This window comes from Vulpes vulpes, chromosome 3, assembly GCF_048418805.1.
Source record: "Vulpes vulpes isolate BD-2025 chromosome 3, VulVul3, whole genome shotgun sequence".
NCBI lineage: Eukaryota > Metazoa > Chordata > Mammalia > Carnivora > Canidae > Vulpes > Vulpes vulpes.
In genome coordinates this window covers 16,024,142-16,048,832 of record NC_132782.1, presented here as the reverse complement: position 1 = coordinate 16,048,832, position 24,691 = coordinate 16,024,142, and the positions used below count along the sequence as shown (strand labels likewise).

The window sequence follows — 24,691 nt, the reverse complement described above, 5'->3', positions numbered from 1 at the left end:
GCTCCACCAACAAATGCCATCACATTGGGAATTAGATTTAAGCATAATCTAGAACAAACAACAAACAGTTTAAAAATTTTAAAAAACCTTAAATACTATAAAATTATATATGGTGCATACCAATAAACTAAACTAAACTATGTGTAAGATCTCTCACATAAAATTATAAATAATTATTAAGGGAAAAGAAAGAATAACTAAATAAATAGAAAGATATACCATGTTTATAGTTTGTAAAATTCAATATTACAGACATGACAATTCCTTCCAAATTGACTTACAGATTCAAGTAATTCCAAAGAAATACCAACAGTTTTTTTTCATAAGTAGACTATTTGAATATATAATATGCAAAGAGCCCAGACTAATCAAAGGTCTCTTGTAAAAGAAAGACCACATTAGAAGACTTGCTCTGTCGTAAACCAAAGCCTATTATAAAGAAAGGTATAGGATTTACAGCAAGCATAATAGATCAGCAGAACAGAATAGAGAATCTGGAAACAGATATGTGATTACTTGATTTATGTAAATGGTAGTATTTTAGAACAGTAGAAAAGAGATGGCCTTTTTATATAATGGGCCTATGACAGCTGAATATCCATTATTAGAAAACAAGAAAATTGGCCCTTACCACACAGCATTCACAAAATCCATTCTGGATGGGTTGAAGATTTAAATATGAAAGGCAGGACAATAATGCCTTCAGAAAATCCTAAGGGTACCTTTATGACTTTGGGGCTAAACAGGATTTCTTAATAGGCTATAAAAAAGTACTAATCAAACAGAAAATGACCGATAAATTGAATTATGTTAACATTATAAACATTTTTTATCAAAAGATACTTTAAGGGAATGAAAGGACAAACTATCTAGTGGAAAAAATATTGCAATACTTCTAACAATATATAACACAGTTCTTCAAATTAAAAGAAAAAAATATAGTTAACCCAATTTAAAATGGGCATTTCACAGAAGATATCTAAAATGACCACTTAAACATGAAAAGGTGCTCAATATCATTATTAATCAGAAATATGTAAGCTAGAAATCAACAGTGAGATTCTAATGTATACTCATCAGAGTGCCCATATGAAGATGACTGATAATAACAAGCATTGGAGAGAATATGGAACAATGGAAGCCCTTTTATGTCGCAGGTGTGACTGTAAATTGGTAAAATCACTTAGGAAAACAGTTTTATATCACCTACTAAAGTGCAAATATAGGTACCTTAGAACTCTGCAATCCTAATCCAAGGAACACAGCCAACAGAAATGCCTACAAATAGACATCAAGAAACACACAACAATGTTCACAGTAGCAATGTCCAGAATAGCCCCAAACTGGAAATAATTCACATTTGTCTATCAAAAGCAGAATGACTAAGTCAATTATGCCATATTCATATACGGGAATGCTAAATAGTCTTGAAAATGAATGAACTACATTTATATTCTACAACACAGATGAACCTCATAAACGTAACACTGAATAAAAGAAACAAATCTCTAAAGATTATATACTACATGATTCCATTTATATAAGGTTCCCAGAACTTAACTGTAAGAGGCAAAATTTAACTACAGTATAAGTAGTAAAATTATAAAGAAAACCAAGGGAAGTATTCACCACAACAGTCATGAGAGTGCTTGTCTTTCAGGAGGTGAGTGATTGTGAATGGACAAGAGGGAGACTTTTAACATGCTGACAATGTTCCACTGGAACATTACTTTCTAATAATTTTTCAGACTATAGGAGTGGTTACATAGATAACTTGACTGTAGGTAGGGACAGTTACATGGATATTCACTTTCTGATAACTTATTAAGTTGAATCTTCTGATTTGTGTCCTTTTCTGTATTTGTATGACATTTAAAAAGAAAGAAAGTTAAAGTAGATGGAGGCATATCTGCAGATGAACCAAAACGAAGGAAAAACAGCAGCTCACAACATGAATACCAAGGGCTTGCAGTGAAGCTTTTAAAAATTGTTCTATTCCTAGGATGATTTCTATTTTGTCCAGGGTCAGTTATTTTGTCTTGACAATATCTTTCAGCTTGTTGGTTTTCTTCATGTCAGGTATCCTTGCAGAGATACTTTCTAAAGTGAATGACATACAAAAATAGGTGTTTAACTATATAATTTAAAGTTTAAAAGGTAATCAACAAAAACTTAAAACATCAAATTGTAAGCACTTGGAAGAAGTATGAGAAGGAAGATAGAATTGAAATAAATGCCCATCTTTCATAGAGGGGGAGAGTAAATATTATTGAAAATGATAAACCAAGAAGATGGAAGTAAATTATTCACACACATGATGGAAACCAGTAAGGGAATTAGAATTAGAAATAATAAAAAATGGTTGCTTCCAGGGGGAGGGACTAAAGTAGGGACAGGGAAAAGAAGATCAATTTCCATTATAAACCCTTTACACTCTTTGATTTTTGTCTTGTTTTGCTATGTGCATATTACATTGATAAATCTAACAGGACATTTATGAGATTCCAGGTTGCATCGTTCTCATATACTTCATGTAAGACTTACTTCTTGAGTTTGTGACAATATGACTAGTCCAAGAATAAAATCTACAATGTGTAGATGGTGTAGCTCCCATGGGGAGCCCAATGGGGGACCCGATCCTCAGACCCTGGGATCACACCCCAAGCCAAAGGCAGACGCTCAACCGCTGAGCCACCCAGGCATCCCGAGAACCTCATTTCTGAACTACTGTTAGGAGTTATAGTTGTAGCAACGACTAATTATTGCAGAGCTTCTAAATAATAATTTTATAATTATTTGCTTCCTTTTGACTTATTTATGGAAATTTTTTGAGATGTTTTTGGAGATATTTAATTAGAGACAAGGCAGATACTTATTACATTGTACACAGACAAATATTCCTAACAAAAGTTAGGAATATTTTTACTTAACAGTTTGAAAAACAGCTAATATTAGCAAATCAAAAGTAGACAAGTCAATGATAAGAGTAAAACTTCCAAAACAAGAAATATCACCTTGCACCAGTCAGAATGGAGTGATAAGAAATAGCAAGAGTTGGCAATAGGATGTGGAGTAAAGGGAACCCTCATGCACTGTTGCCTAGAATATAATTTGGTGCAAACACTGTGGAAAAAAGTATGGGTTTCCTCAAAAAATTAAAAATAGAAATACCATATGATCCAGTAATTCCACCACTGGATATTTACTCAAAGAAAATGAAAACACCAATTTGAAAAGATCCATGCACTCCTATGTTTATTGCAGCATTATTTACAACAGCTAAGATATGGAAGCAACCTAAGCATCCATCGATAGATGAATAGGTAAAGAAGATGTAGTGTGTGTGTGTATAAATACATATTCATACACATAATGGAATATTACCCATAAAAAAGAATGAGATCTTGCCATTTGTGACAATATTGATGGACTGAGAGGGGTATTATGCTATGTGAAATAAATCAGACAAAGACAGATACTGTATGATTTCACTTACATGTGGGATCTAAAAAACAAAACACACAAATGGACAAACATACAAACAAAAACCAGAAATAGATCCATAAATAGAGGAAAAAAAACGAGTAGTTTTCAGAGAGGAGGAGGGTGGGAGGATAGGGGAATAGGAGAAGGGGATTAAGAGATAACAAACTTCTAGACTGATTTTGGGGGAGGTGGAAGGATCAGAGGGAGAAAGAGAACCTTAAGCAGGGCTTGGTCTTATGACCCTGAGATCATAACCTTAGCTGAAATCAAGAGTCAGATACTTAACCAACTAAGCCACCCAGGCAGCCCAACTTCCAGTTTTGAGTAAGTCACAGAGATGAAAAGTGAAGCACAGGGAATACAGTAAAAAATACTGTAATAATGTTGTATGGTGACAGATGGTAACTACACTTAGAGTAGTAAACATTGCATTATGCATTAAACTGTTGAACCACTATGCTGTATGACTATACTACAAAACTAAAATACTTATATTAAAATGTTAAAAATCTACACTAGGTATTTCTTTAAAGATTTTGTTTATTTATTTGAGAAAGAAAGAGAGAATGAGCAGGGAGGAGGGGCAGAGGGAGAGGGAGAAGCAGACTCCTCACTGAGCAGGAAGCCTGATATGGGGCTCAATCCCAGGAGTCTGAGATCATGACCTGGGCCAAAATCAAGTCAGATGCTTAACCTACTGAGCCACCCAGGTGCCCCTATACTAGATATTTTTTAAATAACAAAATTCATTTGTGTTTCTTCTGCTCTATTTGTATATCTTAAGAAACATTACCTTGGGGGTGAGTATGTGAGGAGAAAAAATTCAAGGTTTATTTTTTCAAAAAGTAAAGTTTAACTATTGAATAATTAGCTTTTTCTATTTCTTTTTCTTATAAAATATAATTTCTGAGATCTTTAAATGCCTCATTTCATTATTTTATCTTTATAAAATGTACATTATAATTCTCCCCTCTATAACTGATAATGATTTTTTTTCTATTTCTTCTAGTTAATTTTTCTCAAAATCTGGGTACTCCCACATGTTTGATTTGCCAAGCATTTTAAAGTAAAAAAAAAAAATGTTGAGAACATCTGTTCTAAAGAAAAGGTCTTATAGGGCTTTTCACATCACACAGCAATCTCATAGATTGTTTTGCGTAGAGTAGTTGCTCAAAAGATGTTTGTTGTATTGACTCATATTGAGTATTATAATAAATGGTATAACATTATTATAATAGGACTAGCCCAACCTGGAGTGAAAAATCAGAGCTTATGGTGTAAGAAAAGTGATTAATTGGGCAGCCCTGGTGGCCCAGCGGTTTAGCGCTGCATTCAACCCAGGGTGTGATCCTGGGGGCCCGGGATCGAGTCCCACGTCGGGCTCCCTGCATGGAGCCTGCTTCTCCCTCTGCCTGTGTCTCTGCCTCAATCTCTCTCTCTCTCTGTGTCTGTCATGAATAAATAAATAAAATCTTTAAAAAAAGTGATTAATCATGTAGAACACAGAACTGAAAGATACTTACCTGTCACATATGTTAGTGTGACTAAGTGAAGTTCTCCATTCACTTAAGGGCATTTACTGGATGTCCATTCTGTGCCAGGAACTACTTACTGTAGGCTCTGTGCTCACAAAGTAAGGCAAGACAAGATCCTTTCCCTACAATCGCTCATAGCCTAGTGGACACTGCTGAATTCCCAGAGAATGGAAATGTACTAAACCATGTGAAATAGACTATGGCAGGTCCAAATTTTCTTTCCCTCTAACTCCTTTCTTTCCACTCCTAAGGTGATGGGAGTAAAGAGGCAAAGGCTTTAGCAAGAGAGAGGTTCATCTGCCTTACAGCAAGAGGTCTCTCCCCCTAAACACAAAAAATGATCCTGGCCTTGGAGACCTTGATTAGTGCACTTCCTCAGGATGGGGACACTCAGCTGTGGAACTCTGACTCTGAAAAGAGGCCTGAAGGGTTTCTCAAAGGAGGAGGGGAATGCAGGAGAGAAGTGAGGTGTAAAGGGAGGCCTGGATTTTTGCAGGGGCAGACTTTGCATGGCCTGATGTGGCAGGAAAAATAAATATCAGCATTCATGAATGGCTTATGGCGACATTATCTGTTACCCTCTTAGACACTGAGGGCACAAATGACACTTACTGCTGTAGCAGAGACATGTTCAGGGTCCCACAGGTACCCATGAGATGAGAAAAGGGAAAACTGCCCAGCTCAGGCTGCACTGCAGATGTGGGGAGGGCAATGAGTAGGTGAAATGGTTAGGAATCTGAACATTATTCAGTAAGGCTCAGACCCAGGCTACCGGTCCAAAGAAGCTGACCCCATTGCAGTGCTTTCTTATTAAATGACAATCAGTTAATTATCATGATTGTTCTTACCCTCAACAGACATGGGGCGCAGGAAGTTCAGCTCAGTGCTGAGCAAAAGATGCTCCTTTCGAGGATGAGGAAGAAAAGAAAGGGCAGGATGGGCTGTCTTCCTCGGGAATAGAGTCCACAGGTGACAAAGATTTGTAATATTCATCTTCCCCATCAAGCACTTTGATATGGCTGCAACAAAGAAAAGAGTTTTTAGCAGAAAAAGCGGACAGAGGCCACAGTCCTCACTGGAGTTGAAATTGTGTGAATATTATGAACAGGGTTGGGTTCCCCCAGTGGAAGGGAAGGACAGCTTAGGGCAAGTAGCTCAGGGTCTCCCAGAACAGAGGAACTGATGTCTGATCCACAAAGCCTTTCACCTCCGAGTCACAGGCTGATCACAGGCTCAATTTAGTGGTGTCTGGAAGTTGTGATCATATTACAACTTGTCTGCCTGAATTAACTGGTCTGTCCCTGTTTGGTTCCCTCTAGATGAGAATGTTCCCTTCCTGCCCTCCTCCAGTTCTCAAACTAGTACCAGTTACCTGTGTCACTATATTCTCAGGTGCGATGCTAACAATGAAATGAGCCACAAACTCCTTAGACAGTGTCCTCTGTCTAACCACTGGGGGAGATTTTCCTTTGTGTACCTTTAAGGCTCAAGGGCAGGGTGATGTGGGAAGAGACCTATTTGCACTGTGTGCAATGCTCTTATTTGTGGGAGAGTTTTATACAATCTGCTACATCTGCAATTATAAGGGAAACCACAATTTCCTGGGATAATTGTGAGAAATAACATTTGCCTTGAGGTGGCAATTTCAGCCTTTTCGGACAGAATAGATTCAAGTTTTATATAGCTGCTACTGTGAAAAGTAGTTTCCAATGTCAATAATAGAGGCGATATCCTCATTTGCATATTTTTAGAAGCTTCTCTGGAAAGTTTTGCATTTTCTGTAATATCACAAAGGACCCCTTCTGTTTACAGTTGCTTAGAACTAAGAAGACAGATATTTACCCAAGTTTTCTTGGCTTCCTCTTGCTCCCTTGATATTCTAGAGTTCCCTGTGGAGAGGGCCAAGAACACACAGTCAAAGCAAAGCAGCAAGTCGTTAATTTTTAATTCAAAGTGATTTTGTGTTGAATGCAAGCAGATGCTGATAATATCAGAAGTCACAGCATAATTTTTTTGATCAAAGGGCTCAAGTGAGCCTGATGAAGCATGCATCTTGCTCGTCTTTGATAAACCACATCAATTATTCACCGTGAAGGCAGACATCCTGACATGAAAGCAACAGATAAAGAGCCTAAGCACATGTTCAAGAAGAGAGCATAAGAGAGTGGGGGTGGGGCTGGAGGGGCTGGAACAGGTATTAATAACAGAATTATTAACTGGAAACAAAGCCAGTGAAACAGCTTTATGGCCACTTTGAACTCACATTTAACTGGTTATAGTACATGGTGTCCTCAGGGCTACTCAACATTTTGGGCTGCTGACATCTTCGGCGAGGTGTTCGTTGCTTCTGTATATGACCATTTTCTGAAACTGTGATAAGACAGCAAAACTTTACTGTAAACCATCCGAGGTATTGGGAAAATTTGGGAAAAAAATGCTCTTTACATAAATGTACTTAGTGGAAACTGTGTCCCATTTTAATAGGTATGTTGGAACTCTGCTAATATTGGCAGAGATGTCATCCTAAAACACATGCACACAAATAGGAATTGCTAAGTGTAAAAACAAGGGCCATTCTAACTTTGCCTTCGTCTCTCTTAGCTAAATCAGCTGTCAAGAGTGACAGAAAACAAATTGCTTTGTTCATGTTGGTGAAGTAGAGGTTGGTGGTCAGTCTTCGTAGAGTACAGAGCCCTATCTTAGTGGGATAACTCAGGACAATAAAGGCAATCTGGGATAGTTTGCACCACATCCTACAGTGAGGGTTCAAAGACATCTGGAGCACACACACTCTTGGGTAGATGAGAAGCAAACCTTTTGGTGGGATACATTTCGGAGGGAAAATGGCTTGAACTAGTATTTACTGAAATGCTTTGAACAATACCATTGATCCATGCAATCTCTGGAGATAGTGTAAAGAAGGGGAAAAGATAATTGCATGATTTCACAGAGCAGCCTCTCCGTGTTAGCCCCGATTTCAGAACCCTGGACCAAGAGTGAACTGGAGATTAAAAAACCACGTGTCCAATGAAGTCATGATTTATTTCCCATCCAAGCAGATGATTTTCATGGAATCTGCTGTCCTTTTGGCACTATATCTGAATCAGGATTTAGCAGTTCTAACCTCTTGCCAACACACATGCACATACCCCAGAGCTGCCACAGAATATTGTTCATGAATATTGTGACATTCATTGTCCAGAGAAAAGATAGCACTTTCCTCTACTGTATGTACAGCATATTCTTCCAAGGAGATTTGTCCTTGGAATCATAGTTTGATTTACTAGAGGTTCTTACTATTTAGGGAAATTCTGGGGGGAGTTTTCTAAGTAAAGAATGACTGAGCAAGGACCATTCTGAAGAGCAAATTATCAGTTTCCTAAGTGTGAAGTTTTGCATCTTTACTTTTCTTGAACTGGAACACATCTGTATTGAATAAGACTATAAGAACCATACAGGACTTTAGGAATAATTTATTCTAAATACCCATTTTTGGGGGGACAGGGGGAGAAAACTGAGCCCACACATGCTGAATGACTCATCCCAGATGAAGTGGCATAGTGAGGATGCAACCCTAGACTCTTACCTCTTGTTCTAGAAGTGTTCTTTTTAAAATTATAGCATATTGTCTTTTAACAAGAAACTATTTTATTTTTATTTTTTTTGAAACTATTTTTTTGGAAGCTGAGGTCTAAGTAAAAGTAAGCTCTGTGAAAACATATTAATTAGCACAGCACGATGACGTTGCTTGCAGAGGGATCCAGTAGTCTTTAAAGATTTCCCTGCCCACCCCCCCCAAAAAAAGATTTCCCTGCCCACATCTTCAGGAAATCTTTGCAAAGGACAGGAACTTCAGCTCTTGTGCTGGCACTGTCCTCAGAGTACAAGGAATCCAAAATGGAAATAGGTACTTTCTAATAGTTCCAACATACCTATCTCCTGCTTGCTTTGTGAAATCCATATGCTGTGATATGGTAGAATACAAGGTACCTTGTGTCATCTCCTCTGATTTATAGATTAATGAATAGAAGTGTCTAGAGTTAAGGTTGCTGGTGTGAACACACACTGGGGATCTGACATCTATTCTCCCTTAGATTTCCTAATATTACGGGAATTCCAACCTTGGAAATGCAAAAGACTGATCTTAAATAGTTTCTGAGTTCAGCTGGAGTTCAGCCCAGTTCAGCTGGACTTCATGTAGTGTTCACATTTGATCAGAAGCTTTTATTTATATTCTCCACTGGGTATGCTTAATATAAGATGTGGCTCTCAACTTTTGCTCTTGATGAACTTGCTTTTCCATGGCTGGGTGTTTATTTTCCAGATTCTTAGTAGGAATTAAGTTATTGGGTAGAATTTTCTCAATTTTAACAATTCTCCCATAAGTTAAGAAAAAAAAAAAACAACTGTTGGTGTCTGATGGTATCTATAATATACTAGAATCTACTGTAAACTGGTATCTGATATGGCATCAAAGTTTAATTTTCATTATTTTAACTTAAATATCTCCATGTTTCATGATGTTCTGCAGAATGCCATAACTTCCAAGTGTTTTGCTATTGGAACAAGTCTGAGTATCACTGATATGTGATCAATAATAAGCAACCAAACAAATATTTGGGAAATGAGTCATTATTTAAAATAAATGGATCCCTGGGTGGCTCAGTGGTTTAGCTCCTGCCTTCGGCCCAGGGCGTGGTCCTGGAGTCCCGGGATCGAGGCCCATGTCAGGCTCCCTGCATGGAGACTGTTCCTCCCTCTGCCTGTGTCTCTGCCTCTCTCTCTGTCTCTGTCTCTCATGAATAAATAAAATCTTTAAAAAAAACAAATGGTGTGGGAACAATTTGATAGTTATATGCAAAAATATGACTTGAGTATAGATCTTAATAAAATTTATCCTATACGTAAGGTGCTTTGCTGGATACTGTGGGGAAAAACAAATAGAAGTAAGATAAGATCCCTGTTTTCAGTCTAGTAGAGGGTACAGAGTCTTAAGAGGTTAAGTGACTTAAAAAAAAAGTGACTTATAAGAGTGCTGCTGGACCCAAGTTAGTTAAAAAAAAATCTAAATTGTTTACTTTTCTCAATATGCTTTTTGATTCTTGCAGGCCACAATAAATTCCAGATGACTTATATAGTTAAACATTTTAAGTATTCCTATAAAAGCCTTAAAGGGGAATGAAATAGACTATCTTAATTAACTATGCAAGAAGATATTAATGACAAGGATGAGTTCAATATTCTTATGATGGACAGTAACGAAACTAGGATGAAAGGAAATGCAACAGAAAGATAAAAACAAATTTAAAAACATAGACACAGGAAAGTCCACTATCCATAATGTGGAAAGGCTGAAGCAAGAGAAAGATGGAGAAATATTTATAACATGTTGAAATACAATTAATGAAATGAGATAATGAAAAATACTTAGCCATCCTGACAAAGAACTTCAACTAAAACAACTACTACTGCCTTTCTATTAATTAGGATAAATCAAAGATCAAAAGACAATGTGGAAGTGGCCTCACATACACATGAGTCCATAAGTTCCATCTCTCCTGAAGAGCAACTTGACAATAAATAATGAAAGCTAAGCAACTTGTTCCAAGAAACATGTCCTAATGAAGAAAACCAGAAGGAGAGAAAAAGACAATGTGTATGAAGATGGGTTATGATAACACTTTTCGTAGTAGAAAAAAAGCTAGAAACATGATAAATATTTAATAACTAGGGAGAAGTTAACTCTGAGATATGAACATAATATCATACCATGAAAGCACAAAAAAGATAAATTTATGGTATGCTGTTGATAGATAAAAATTAAAAATCCAGAAAGAGAAAAAAAATACAAAGCAGCATATAGAACATGTATTAAATCTAAATATGGAGGGTATTATGCTGAGTGAAGTTAAGTCAATCAGAGAAGGACAAACATATGTTCTCATTCATTTGGGGAATATAAATAATAGTGAAAGGGAATATAAGGGAAGGGAGAAGAAATGTGTGGGAAATATCAGGAAGGGAGACAGAACATAAAGACTCCTAACTCTGGGAAACGAACTAGCGGTGGTGGAAGGGGAAGAGGGCGGGGGGTGGGGGTGAATCGGTGACGGGCACTGAGGGGGGCACTTGACGGGATGAGCACTGGGTGTTACTCTGTATGTTGGTAAATTGAACACCAATAAAAAATAAATTTATTATAAAAATATGTATGCACACTGAGAAGTTCATCATGAATTTTTTTCTTGAAAAATTAAAAGAAATCGGGATGCCTGGGTGGCTCAGTGATTAAGCGTCTGCCTCTGGCTCAGGGTGTGATCCCAGGGTCCTGGGATAGAGTCCCACATCGGGCTCCCTGCAGGGAGCCTGCTTCTTCCTCTGCCTATGTCTCTGGCTCTCTCTCTGTGTGTCTCATGAATGAATGAATGAATGAATGAATGAATGAATAAAATCTTTTAAAAAATTAAAAGAAATCAACGAGGAATGTAGGACAAAAATTATTCTTTCTTCCAATAGATGAAGACACCATGGCTAAGAAAGCTAACTCTCAAATGTGGTAGAGTGGAAGCTGGAATCCTTATCTTTTGACTTCTGAGCCAATAGTTTGTTTATAAGAGATACAAAACAATAGGATTATCTGGCAATTGCCAAACTAGTTCGTTTGACTAGTTTATGTAGACAAAATGGGCAATTCAAGTTTGAAGATAAACATTAGTTTATGAGTTATTTGAAGACAGTGATGTTCATATTCTGAAAGTGGCCTATTTCTATTTCACATAAATGTTGTAAGCCAAGCCAAACTCTCCCATTTGCAGTACTCTGCGGGCTACTTCCTCACAAAGCTTTTTGAAAGTATCTTATGCCATGAGTATGTTTTAACATAGGTCTCTTTCCCTTTCAAGAATCCCTGCACCACCTTTTGCCCTTGTGCCTCTTTAGTTCATATTTGAGACCTGAACACATCCTTTTCTTCTGAGTTTTCCCAGAACTTTATTTTTATTTTTTATTTATTTATTTATTTTTTTAAATTTTTATTTATTTATGATAGTCATACAGAGAGAGAGAGAGAGAGGCAGAGACACAGGCAGAGGGAGAAGCAGGCTCCATGCACCGGGAGCCTGATGTGGGATTCGATCCCGGGTCTCCAGGATCGCGCCCTGGGCCAAAGGCAGGTGCCAAACCGCTGCGCCACCCAGGGATCCCTATTTTTATTTTTTTTATAAATTTTTTTAAAATTTTTATTTATTTATGATAGTCACAGAGAGAGAGAGAGAGAGAGAGAGAGAGAGAGGCAGAGACATAGGCAGAGGGAGAAGCAGGCTCCATGCACCGGGAGCCTGATGTGGGATTCGATCCCGGGTCTCCAGGATCGCGCCCTGGGCCAAAGGCAGGCGCCAAACCGCTGTGCCACCCAGGGATCCCTTCCCAGAACTTTATAGTAAACTGGAGATAAATCTGTTGCAAAATGCAAGAAATGTAAATGGCATTTCAATCAGGAGCACCAGGACAGGCATACTCCTTGCTCCCTAACCCCAAATCATCACACTGTGTGGCTGCACAACTGGCTAAGCCCTTGGTGAGAGACAAACAGCTGAATTCAGTTGATGGCATCGTTACATAACTTCAAACAACTGGTTTGGAGATTTCATATTTCAGTTCTCTTTATTGAACATGCAGGTATATCCACACTAGAGTTGCCAGATCAAATACAGAGCACCCAATTAAATTTGAATTTCAGATAAACAACCAATACTTTTTTTAATCTAATAAAATCCTGTGCAATATTCAGGACATGCTTGTATTAAAAAGTGATCAGTTATTCATTTGAAATTCAAATCTAGCTGGGTGTTCTGTACTTTTTTTGTTGTTGTTAAATCTGGCAACCCTAATTCAAGCACAATTTCAAGTCACAAACAAGATCTTTTGTTTCCTTTTAGGGTCTCAGAGATGAAGAAGGAAACTATTTCCTCACTCTGACTTGGGTTACAGCTATTTTGGCTACAAATACTTTTTTCACCCATTACAAATGTGCCATTCTGATCAATTTCCTAGCAGGATCAAATGAGGAAAGGATAACTGCAAAGGAGGGTAGGATGGGGCATACAGCCCAAATATTCCCCTGCTTGATGGGACAGTATGGATTCTGGACCCCTAAGGAATGGACAGGCAGTGGGCAAGGTTCCTGGGAGAAAAATGAGGAGCATACTGGGAGAACCACAGTCCTATGTACCCTCCCGGTGGGCCCTCAGCAGGCAGGAATATGTTTTGAGTGGTTAGACTGCTGATCTGATTGCCATTTTGTGGATGAGGCATTCCCAGGGTGACTTGCCAAGTAAAACATCCCCTTGAAGCAAACAGTGTTCAGTGTTCTAGATTTACAGATGGCAAATCCCATATGGGGTTACTAGATATATCCCTGGGGCATGAAATAGCATTAGAGTTATGCAAATAACTTACAGAGCTCTGTCAACTCTGTGCATAAAGGGAGGTACATCATTTCTATTACCAAAGTTCTCAGGGCAACTGGCGGGGGGGGGGGGGGGGGGGGACAGTAGCCTAGCTGTCAGCTGGATAATCTTTCTCCTCAGTGATGGCTGATCATGCCACATGGTACTCCAGTGGACACTTAATGAAATAGCCTCCAATGAGATTACTTTTTACTGGCTCTTCTACTTACCCTTTCATTTTTATGTATCAAATCTTGTTTTACAAAGTAGCTTTATCTTCATTTCATCTCATTTTGGAAAGGACCACTAATCCCAAAGAGATAACAGAGACACAGGGAGAATAAGGGATTGCAAAGCATGTTAGAGGCAAAGTATAATTGAAAATTCAATTGCAAATTCCTGCGGGTCATTCTCTTTACGTTACACCAGTCGTTCAGTTTTTAGAAATGCTGGTGCCCCGATCAGGACCTAGGTGTTGATATTTAAAAAAAAAAAAATTCCTTGGATTGGTTATAATGTACAGCCAGGGTTGAGAGCCACTATAGTAGATCACATGAAATCTTTCCTTACCAATAAGATTCACACTGGCAGAGTCTGCAATAATCTGTACTACCTTAAAAATGCTGTCTATGGAAGAATCTTCTCAACATGTTGTAAACCGCTTGTTTCTGATATACCCCGAGGCACAGGCTATTTGGGGATGCTTGGAGCCTTGACAGGGAATAGGAGGGAAGATATGATGCCCTGGGAGTTCAGATTTTCAAGTTTAAGCTATGACATAAAGGATGATTAATCTCTGTGGTTTAGCCCCCTTCCTTTTATATCTAAGTGGTCTGAGCCCAGGGAGCAGGGCCCTTCTGCTGGTCTCCCTTCAGAGCCAGGACTAGAACTCAGGTCTTTTGACTCAAAATCCCAAAGCCTAGGCCAGGGCCTTTACAATGATGCTTATTCTTTCACTGAGACATTCTTGTAAGTTTTCACCTCACCATGTTTAACTTCAGGAGGGACTAAGGAATTCAGTGGGCTTTTGTAAAACACACACACAACCAGAAAGAGAGATTTTCTCCTGGGGTGCATGTAATTCAGATCTTCCTTTCTAAGATGAAAGGAAAGCTACAAATTTTCCCAGTTGCCATGTTATGTCATGAACAATCTTCTTCAAAATTGCAAAATTGCTACAAAGAAAACATCCCTGAGTTAAATTAGTGCCTGTGGAAGATGGTAGAGTTATAAATTGTCTATGTGCAATCTTCTCCTTACTAGCTAGGGAAGTGGAAATAACTTCCCCTAAAACTATTTTATAGCTCAGGGCTTGGCACACACTTAACAAATAATGAATGAATGCATAGTGACCATTCATTATTCTTAAGAACTGTTCCATCTATGTGGCCCACTCTTTGGTTCTGTCAATCAAGATATTATTGCCAAGGCTTCTAATAGGAAGAGGGCCTTTCCTATCCTGGGACATCTCTGGGAAACCTAGTCTACCAAGGAGAGGTAAAACAAAGTTGATTAGTATTTTTTCTTTTTTTAAAAAATTTTTATTTTTTATTATTTATGATAGTCGCACACACAGAGAGAGAGAGGCAGAGACACAGGCAGAGGGAGAAGCAGGCTCCATGCACCGGGAGCCCGACGTGGGATTTGATCCCGGGTCTCCAGGATAGCGCCCTGGGCCAAAGGCAGGCGCGCCATCACTGCGCCATCACTGCGCCACCCAGGGATCCCTAGTATTTTTTTCTCAATATCTTTTCAATATTTTTCTAGGACTATGCATTCACTTTTCTTCTTTTTCTTGAAAGATTTTATTTATTTGAGAGAGAGCAAGCACAAGCAGGAGGTAGAGGCAGAGGGTGAAGCAGACTCCTTGCTGAACAGGTAGCCAGTGGCAGGGCTCAATCCCAGGACCCTGAGATCATGACCTGAACCAAAGGCAGATGCTTAACTGACTGAGCCACTCAGGCATCCCTGCATTCACTTTTCTTTTTCTTTTTTATTTATTCATGAGAGACACAGAGAGAGAAGCAGGTACACAGGCAGAGGGAGAAGCAGGCTCCCTGCAGGGAGCCCGATGTGGGAGTCGATTCCGGGTCTCCAGGATCACACTCGATTCCGGGTCTCCAGGGCCAAGGGCAGACGCTCAACCGCTGAGCCACCCAGGTGCCCCTCACTTTTCTTAACAACAAAAAATTCAGTCACTTGTTACTGCTTTCTCCCCCTACTTAACAATAAAGTCATATTTTCCATATTAACCTACTTGAAAAATAGTACATTTCTTTGAGAGTTTAATTTTTTTAAGATTTGGTTTTTAAAATAATTTCTATACCCAACATGGGGCTCAAACTTACAATCCCAAGTTCAAGAGTTGCATGCTCTACCTACTGAGCCAGTCAGGTGCCCTTGAGTTACATTTTTAAAGTAATAAATGAACATAATGTTCAAATAAATTAAGCAATAAAAAGTCCATCTTTTTTTCTGCATCCCATGACCCCATCCTCAAAATAGTAGTAAATCCTGGATCCAGTTTCTTGTCTTCCTGATTTGTTTAAATGGGATCATTTTTAATAGTTGTATGGTATTTCACTTAACGAATGATGCATGATTAACCTATATCATTTCCTATATTGAGCATGAAATTTGTTTCCAATGTTTTCCTATAAGCAGTATTATAAGTAACATCTCATTGTTTGGTTTTTGATAATAATCTACATTAATTTCTTAAGATAAATTCCTAGAGGTTGTATTATTGGCTAAAAGGTATATATATTCTTAAAAGTTATGATTTATGGCCATTTGATTCATCCCAATTGCCATCCAGAAAGTATGCAGCAAATATACTTCTAGCACCCGAACCTGAGATTTGTCCATTTCTGGAGGCCCTCACCAGCATGGGACAGCATCTTGAAGAAAAAGTCTGATAACTGAATAGGTGAAAAATGGCACATCATTTGTATTTTGAGTTGCATTTCATAGATTACTTGAAAGGAGGAGTGTCTAGCTTTTCCCTCTCCCTGTTTATTACCCATCTGTGTTTCAGGATTCCTCTGGAGCTGAAAGCAGTAGCAAAGTTCATAGTTCCTGGCTGGGCCTAACCTGCATGGAACAAGCTTTGCCTGCCTGTTGTGATGGGATGATAGATGAGAGTTCCCACTGGCTAACAGGTGTCGAGACACCTCCTTTGAAAATTAGCATACTGTAGCAAAGCATTTCTCAAACTTCTGTCGTCATCCACCATTTTTTTTGCTCTATTTATGATACCTGAACTATTCTTCAGGTAGCATTCCTAAAATCAAGTACTTTTTTTTCTTAAACACATTTCTTTAAAAATGAATTTTTATTCACTGGTGTACTAAATGGAAAGCCAGTGTCATTTGCCACAAATAGAAGTAAATCATAAAGTAAATACAATGAAAACAAAACAGTACTATCACACTGGTTTCTGAACTGGTTTCTGTTGATTCTGTTTCCAACAGAATGTTGTGGGCTTCTTTAGAAGGCTTGTTAAAAAAAGAGAGGTAAGTGTGAGAGGAATTTAAGACATATTAATATAGCTACGATTTTCTCCTCAATATGAAGACTTTAAATAGAATTGAAGAAGGAGTAACCTTCTTTTACATGATTCAGTGTTACTTAAGGTTACATCCACACACTGTCTAAAATCAATTTGCAGACCACTGGAGGCCCATGTCCCACACTTTGAGAAATATCAGTGTTGTGGAAAAAAAAAACCCCACAAGGTTTAGAAAAAGTACAGCATGAATCCCACCTCTAGCACTTTAATTAGAGAGTCTGAACTTGGTGATGATGATAACCCTATTAAGGTTCTGGTAAATATGTCAGATAATGTATGAAGAGAGAAAACCTGGGCACCTGAGGCAGAGTAGGTGCTCGTAAGGGGTTATCATAATTTTTGTTATGTGGAAGTGGTTCACGATCCTAGTTGCACATTAGAATCCTCTGAAGAAATTATAAAAAATACAAGATGTCTTGGTCTTACCCCTGGATGTTCTAATTCAGTTAGTCAAGGGTAGGAGGACTCCAGTATTACTGCTTTTAAAAACAGCACCCCACCACCCCTTTTCCCCAATCCCCTTCCAGATGATTTTAACTTATAGCCAGGTTTGGAAAAACTAAGAGCTTAAACCTCTCTTAAAAACTTAGATTGATTTTGCAGATCAACTAGCTGCCATCATAAAAAGTTGGCATGGGGTCAGAGAAGTTTCAATTGGGCAGCAGCTCCAGGAGGGTTCCTAGCATTGTTCGGTATTAGCTTTTGCACTGGAAGTTGCATCAGATGGCTTGAGCTCCAAGAAAACGCTAATTTCCCTGGACACTGGGAAAATTATTTTTCTTATTCCAAGAGAACAATTTTGTGGACCATGGAAACATTATCTCTGGTTTCCAGAGGTATGATGTTGCTCAGTGCTCTTCAGCAGGTTTTCGTATGAATGAATGACAAAGCTGAAAAGCCATTCTGACCTACTAAACTCCTTTTAAATCAGACATAAACGTAGGCAAAAGTTCTGGGGTGTTGGGAGCGTTGGAACTAGTCAAATATGTTTAAAAGGCACAAGCTTAGAATTAGTAATACAGAATCAGCAATGAGTTGCTGTTGGTTTCTTTCTTTTAGCTTTACTTTGCATAGTATATTCAGAATATCCATGTTAGTATCATGTCCTATCTCTCTGCTTTTAGGAGTTTTTAAACTGCTTATTCTGAGGTCTTGCAATATTCTCTTCTAGCCAGGTGTCTTCCTGTGGAAGATGACTGACTGACTCCTGTGGAGATGACTGACTTCATCTGTACTGTCCCTAACCATGGCTGTTCCCTAACTTTGGCCCTGTTGTGGGCTGGGGGCAGGAATTAAGGCCAAAATGGCCACCCAATCTCTGCCCAGTGAAAAACAGTATTAATTCAGCTTTTTTAAAAGTGTCAACATGAAAAAAATCTAAGACCTGATCTGATGCTTAGCAGCCCACAATGCCAGGCAGCAGGCTGGGAGATGTCATTTCTGGAGCTCCTAATGAGATGCAAATCACCTAGTGAACTAGTCGGGAGCTAGGAAACAATGTCCTGGGTAAAAGCAGATAAAAATGGAACGAAAGAATGTCTTTGAAGATTGGAACGACATTTTAAATGCTTGAGGATATGGGACACCAGATAGTGCTGGTTTTAGTAAACTAATTGTGACTGGGTCTTTGATTCCTTATGGCAGGGGATCCTGGGGCATTCATCTCCAGCTCTGCCTTGCTCTCTAAATTGGGGACCTGGTTTCACTTCTTGCTGTTAGTGTGCAAAGGGCAGGTCAGCAGTAGAGAAACCGACACTGGACTTGGGGTCAGAAGGCCTGGGCATAGTTTAATTTCTGGAATTTACTAGTCTGTGACCCAGGTGAACTGCTTACTTTTCTGGCTGTCATGTTTTATCTGTATGTAAAACAGGGGTTGGACTGACAGACTGGTTTTTTGACAAAGGGTGGTGGCGTGGCACATTGCACGTGTTCTTGCCCAGAGACACCCTAGCTGTTATCCTTGAAGTCATGCTCCTTCCCAGTGTGCCAGTGCGTGTGTGTAGTGCAAGATGTGCTCGATGAGAGTTTGTTGTGTGAAAGCAGGAAAAGAGAAAACTGTTAGCCAAGAGGCTCTTTAAGATCCCTGCCAACTTTAAGGTGCTCTGATTGCAGAGTTCCAGCCACTCATTTTCAAAATGTACATAAATACTATTGACCCTATCGGCCTCATTAGAATTTAAAGAAGACCAATCAAAATACAATCAGGCTTCAGGATGAAAAGTTCTCTGTAACTATACCAGAACTTCATCATAATAGGATGCTCTTTAAATTCATTTAGAGAACAATGCTGCACAAGGGGGTGCTCATCTGAACCCCTTTCTTGGTCATTTGGTTACTGATGGACTAAAAGACAACATTTAATCTCACCCAGCCTTCCCAGCTATGAACAAAAACTATAATGTACAGGTTAATACTGTACAGCTGTACAAACACCTACACGGGTTCACAAATTCTAAGATATTTTTACATGTAGTGAATAGTCATTAGCCTGATGGACGTGGTTTGGGGGAGAGTATATGCACACAATTGGCAAATGTGTGTGAAATTGTAAAGAATGTGAAAAGAATAATAGACCCGAATGAAATCACAGGTCTGATTTTTGTTTTCATTAAACTAATGAGATGCAAAAATGGAATCAATGCAGTACTAGTGGTGAAAAATTAGATTACTCTGGTTCTTTCAATTTCCAGAAACCAATAAAATAGGATGTACCTGGGGGAAATAAAATTAAGAAGAAAATAACTAATTTGGGTTATTGTCCTATTTCTGTGCTTCACTTTGGAAAAAATTTCCTTAGTACACTGTAAATTAAATTTGGTCTAACTATCCAGTACACCTTTAAGATTTATAAAAATAGTGAGACACAGAGGTCTCATTTCTTTGCTCTGATGAAGAGTTTAGACTCTACTTCTTCCAGGTCATATAGAACTACTAAGTTTCTTTGCCTTGTTTTCTTATAATCTGAGATGAGCTTAATGAAAATCCATTATGGAAACAATATACAGATTGACGGCTTCTCATACCCTCCCTTTCCCTTTACTCTCATGGGAAGTTATCTTGTCATGAGAAGGTCATAAGTGACATGAATCTGTCTCTCCATAGGACTCAGGATCTCTCAACAAATTTATGTCATCAACCTTTTTTTCTGTTTAAATCCCACATCTCTGAGTCACTTGGCTAGTATAGCTATAAGCACTTTCCAGCATGTCATAAAAAACAAACCAAGCTTAATAAATACAGTTGTTACCAGCATATCTGAAAATGGGTATCTCCTGTGTTATACAATGATTTAGGCCTTGACAAGGAAATTATCATTTTCACTCAGGCTTCTTTGCAGTGACTTTGTATACTGACACATTTGAGCTGCTCTGACCACTAGTTGACCAGGCTTAAATGACAGTTCCAGTGCATTTAATTTTAAGTTTCCAAACTAACAAATTTTAGGGGATCTATATCAGCAGTTCTCATCCCTTGGACCCTAAAGAAAACACTGTCTCAGGTACTCTGTTATCTTGGCTTAGTCAAATAAAATATTAATGATCTGAAACCTGGTAGCATTTATCTGACAATATAGGGAAAATCATATTAACAGGAGTGCTCTACTGGAGTGATCTTGGACATCCATGATGGCGCTGGGAAACACGCCACTACCTCTCAAAGGGCGGGAGGTCCTGGCTGACTTGGCACCTTCCCACTTCCAGCTCTCACTGCCTCTCACCCTGCATGAGATGGGGACCCAGCAGAGTGGGGTTAAATGGGTTGGGGAGCCAGTCCAGCTGGGGGTCATTAGCAATCAAGGACCAGCATTAAAAGGCAGCAGGAGACTAAGGGTCTCTGACAGGCTTGGCTCCATGCACCATCTGGAAAGAAAGAGGCTGTCAAAGCTGGATTAAAAAAAAAGAAAAAAAAAAAAAACTTCATAAAGACCCCTTCTTGAAGAAACAAACATGAACATTGATGTTATTTTCAAGGTGGGTCCTTCATTTTTGAGAGCTGGGCCAGGTAGCCACATTTTTCAGATCTCTGTCCATAATGACAATTCACTGATGCCTGAGTTGGGACCAGCCCAGGAAACTCTAATGGTGTGATAGTGGCTAGTAATCAGAACATCCATGCTGGACAATGAGGCAATGGGCATGTGTGAAGCCTGAAGTGTAGGGGCAGGGCTCACACCAAATAACACATTTAGCTGTATTCTACACACTATAGTATGATCCGTGATTAAAAGGAGAAAACCAGATAGCTTTACTTAGGATGTGCCCAAGTTGATCATTTATTTATTTATTTATTTATTTCCAAGTTGATAATTTAAATTGTAATTTTTGACACAATGAAAATTTAAAAACAAACTGGGACTCACTTTCTAAGGTCATTCTAAAATAATCTGTACAAAGATTTGGCAGTCATAGATATCACATATTGCATATATCTGGTCGCTGACCAGGCTTATGTTATTAAGTTGCCTCTCTCCTTTTTTCCTTTTAGACTTTTGGGTGCCCCTCCTCCTTAACTACATATGTAAGAAAGAAAAAATGTTTAAAGTACAGAATTTTATTTCTTTTGATCATAGATTGTTAGACTTACAGAACAAAGAAAATTTACAGTGTGAACTTTAAGATGTATTACAATATTAATTTAGAATGAGCTGCTATTCTTATTGTAGGAATCACTAATATTATAGTTGAATTCATAAGAGGAATTTGCATTCCAGCTCATTATTGTATGGTTTTAACATTAATCTTCAGGATATCTTTTTTTTTTTTTTTTCTTCAGGATATCTTTAGTTCTGAGTACAAAGCAGCCAGTGTAAGGAAAACAGCTCAGGCTTGTATTTGTTTTTGGATGGTGAATGTATTTTCCCAATATTGTTAAGAATGAACAGTAGCTAAAATTATCCTCATGGGGCTTTAGGCAAGGTTCTAGATGCCTGGGCTAGGGGAAAAGTAATGGGAAAGATCTAGGACACTATACTCTTTCAGATTTAGAGTCATGTGAGGGGGGTGGTGATGACACTGGCTGCTGATTCAGGTAGAAATCAAGGTGGTCCCAGACCAGCAGAAATGCACAATTCTCAGAGTTGAATCTCAATGATTTTTAATTATCCTATCCTAAACTTTGGATAAATTTATATCCATTACTGGCCAGCCTATCAGAAATACAGTTTTAAATAAAGCTCTAGTCACAAAGAACAGAATTTAAAATCCCCAGAGAGAACATTGTGGGTGTACGGCATGGATAAATCCTGTTCTTAAGGTTCTCTGGTTGAGCTCAGGCTAATTTTGACAGTTCTCCCACAAGCTTTTAGTTTTCTTTGGTAGATAAGTGTGACTATGTGAACATGACTTTCAAATCATGGAAACCCAGTACTGATTAGAGTTATGGGTCTCTGGGAATGGATATGAGGGGTTTATTTTAAATAGTTCAGTAAAAATATCCAAACTTGATGCCTACTGCTTAATCTCACATACAAATGTCATAAAAGATTCGCACACTGGTTTAGTATGGAAGATTGTTACTCAAACTTACTCAAGTTTACTCATCTGAGAAGCAGAGAGTAGATAGAACCCAGGATTCAACTGGCACCAAAGGCCATGCCCCTTTTGTTATGGCCTATTGCTCCCCTACACTTTATTGGTGGGAGAAGTGGAAGAGTAAGGGAATTGAAGAAGAGTGGAAAAAGCTTGAAATGGATGCAGAATGGAATGAGAGTGGGTCCTGGTCTGGGACTGGTATTTGGGGTGCATTATAGGCCCAGCTAGGTTGGGAGATGATTATTTTTGAGTGGCACAAAACTGCCTGGGTAGGCTTTTCAGCAATAAATCTTTACAGTGCAAGGGTAATGCAGAGGAAGAAGGACTAATCTGCAGCTTGGGTATTCCACATGGTGGGCGGAAGGACCTAGTGTTTGTCAGAGTAACTGAACTCTAGGCAGGTAGAAGGGAAACCAGCAGAGCTTGGGAGACAGTGGAAAATCAGTTGAGACAGTGGTGAGAGAGCTGGAAGGAGAGGCGGTGGTACTATGGGGAACTGCTCTTGATGGGTCACTCTAGCCACGGAATTAGATGCCCGGGTGGAAAAGAGATGAAGGTCATTGGTGTGAAGGGGTAGGGAGCAGTAAAGTGTTTTAATTGGATAGGTTGGATGGCTGTGGAAAAATCTCTCTAGATGGTGGTGAGATTTGGGAATGGAGAAGATGATAAACACCCAAACACTCATGGAATGTAAAGTGACCAGGATATAGTCAGTAAACAGCGGGAACAAAGGATGATGGAAGGGAACATAGATAGCGATGGCAAGTTAGCAGGATGTGGATTTTATCCCTGACCTCTCCTCCACCCCAAGGTCCTGCTGATGTGGCTCCACTCAAGACTTCAGGGGAAATGGTGGCCAGTAGAAAGGATAACTCAGAGGAGAGGAAACCCAGAAAACAATGGGATAAGCAATGACAGCATGGGGTGATTAGGGTGCCCTGAGTTTTGAGCAGTAGCCAGTGGTGACCAGCATGCAAGGCGGGCAGGAGAAAGTCAGCCTAAGTATCAAATGGAATAACCTCTGTTGTGAAGTTCTATCAGTGCCAGTGTGAACTTAGATCCCTGGCAGGTATGGAAACTAAGTGCCAGCAGGTTGAATGGTCCAGTGCTCCAGACCATTGATTGATGCGAGGTTATTTTCATACTCCTGAAAAGTAGATACTGAGTATGGGAGTGAGATTAATAATGATTGATTTATTACCAGATTAATTTGTGGGACTTAGAAAAAAAATGAGAGGGCAGAAGAAAAAGAGAAGAGAAGCACTGATGACCAGGTGGGTAGAGAGAGAGAGGCTGGACCATGACCCTTTTTATCCCATTACCAGTTTAGTGCCATCTAGCCAGCCTGAGATGTGGCTACCACTCCCAACTGCTCTGTGGGACTCTACCCTTTGTCAAGTGAGAAGGGGGAAGACATTAGGTACTCATGTCATGCTTGACTAAGAAGGGGTTGTTGGATGTCCTTAAGTGTTATGGAATTTAACAAGGTCTCTTACTCATTTCCTAAACACGGTGTCTTCCTCATCAACAGTGCCTGCCACAAGTCTTGGTGCAGTGAGATGAGTTCAAATATCAGTTGTCATGCCATACCCAGAATCATGACTCCCTGCTAACCCCTGGCACTGCTGGTGAGTGTAAATATGTCCTTTTCTCACTGAAGGTGAAATCTGTCCCTTACTGCTTATTCAATTTTATTCAGGTCCTATTCTGTGCCAGGCCCTGGGGATGTGGCAGTGAACAAAAGTCTTTGTCCTGAAGGAACTCACCAGTTGGTAGTGGGGGAGACATAACAAAGAATAATGAATAATATGGTATATGCTAGTAATTTATGAACATTATTAACAACAACAAAATAATAGGGCAGGGCACAATGACTAGCCCATTATCCTTAAGGTCCTGAACCCTAATGCTACTAGACTTCCTTTCCCCAAGGTCTGATGACACTCCCACAAACCCCTGGATGCAAATATACACCACAGGTAACCTTTTCTCCACCAGGCTTCACCTGGCCAGTCATATGTTCTTTCTTTCTTTCTTTCTTTCTTTCTTTCTTTCTTTCTTTCTTTCTTTCTTTCTTTCTTTCTTTCTTCTTTTTTTTTTAAGATTTTATTTATTTATTCA

The 24,691-nt window shown here is 39.0% G+C and overlaps 1 protein-coding gene across 3 annotated transcripts in view; it reads right to left on the bottom strand.

Moving 5' to 3' along the window:
• Positions 1 to 202: 202 nt before the first annotated feature.
• MYO3B (myosin IIIB) overlaps positions 203 to 24,691 on the bottom strand; it is a 431,205-nt gene continuing 406,716 nt past the window's right edge. For all 3 annotated transcript variants that reach the window (XM_072751897.1, XM_072751898.1, XM_072751899.1), the window contains 4 exons: positions 7,285 to 7,391; positions 6,864 to 6,910; positions 5,870 to 6,040; positions 203 to 2,100 (listed from right to left, as the gene is read on the bottom strand). In XM_072751897.1, the coding sequence (XP_072607998.1) occupies positions 5,902 to 6,040; positions 6,864 to 6,910; positions 7,285 to 7,391 (293 nt within the window). In that variant the 3' untranslated portion in view covers positions 203 to 2,100; positions 5,870 to 5,901. The remainder of the gene's footprint in view (positions 2,101 to 5,869; positions 6,041 to 6,863; positions 6,911 to 7,284; positions 7,392 to 24,691) is intronic.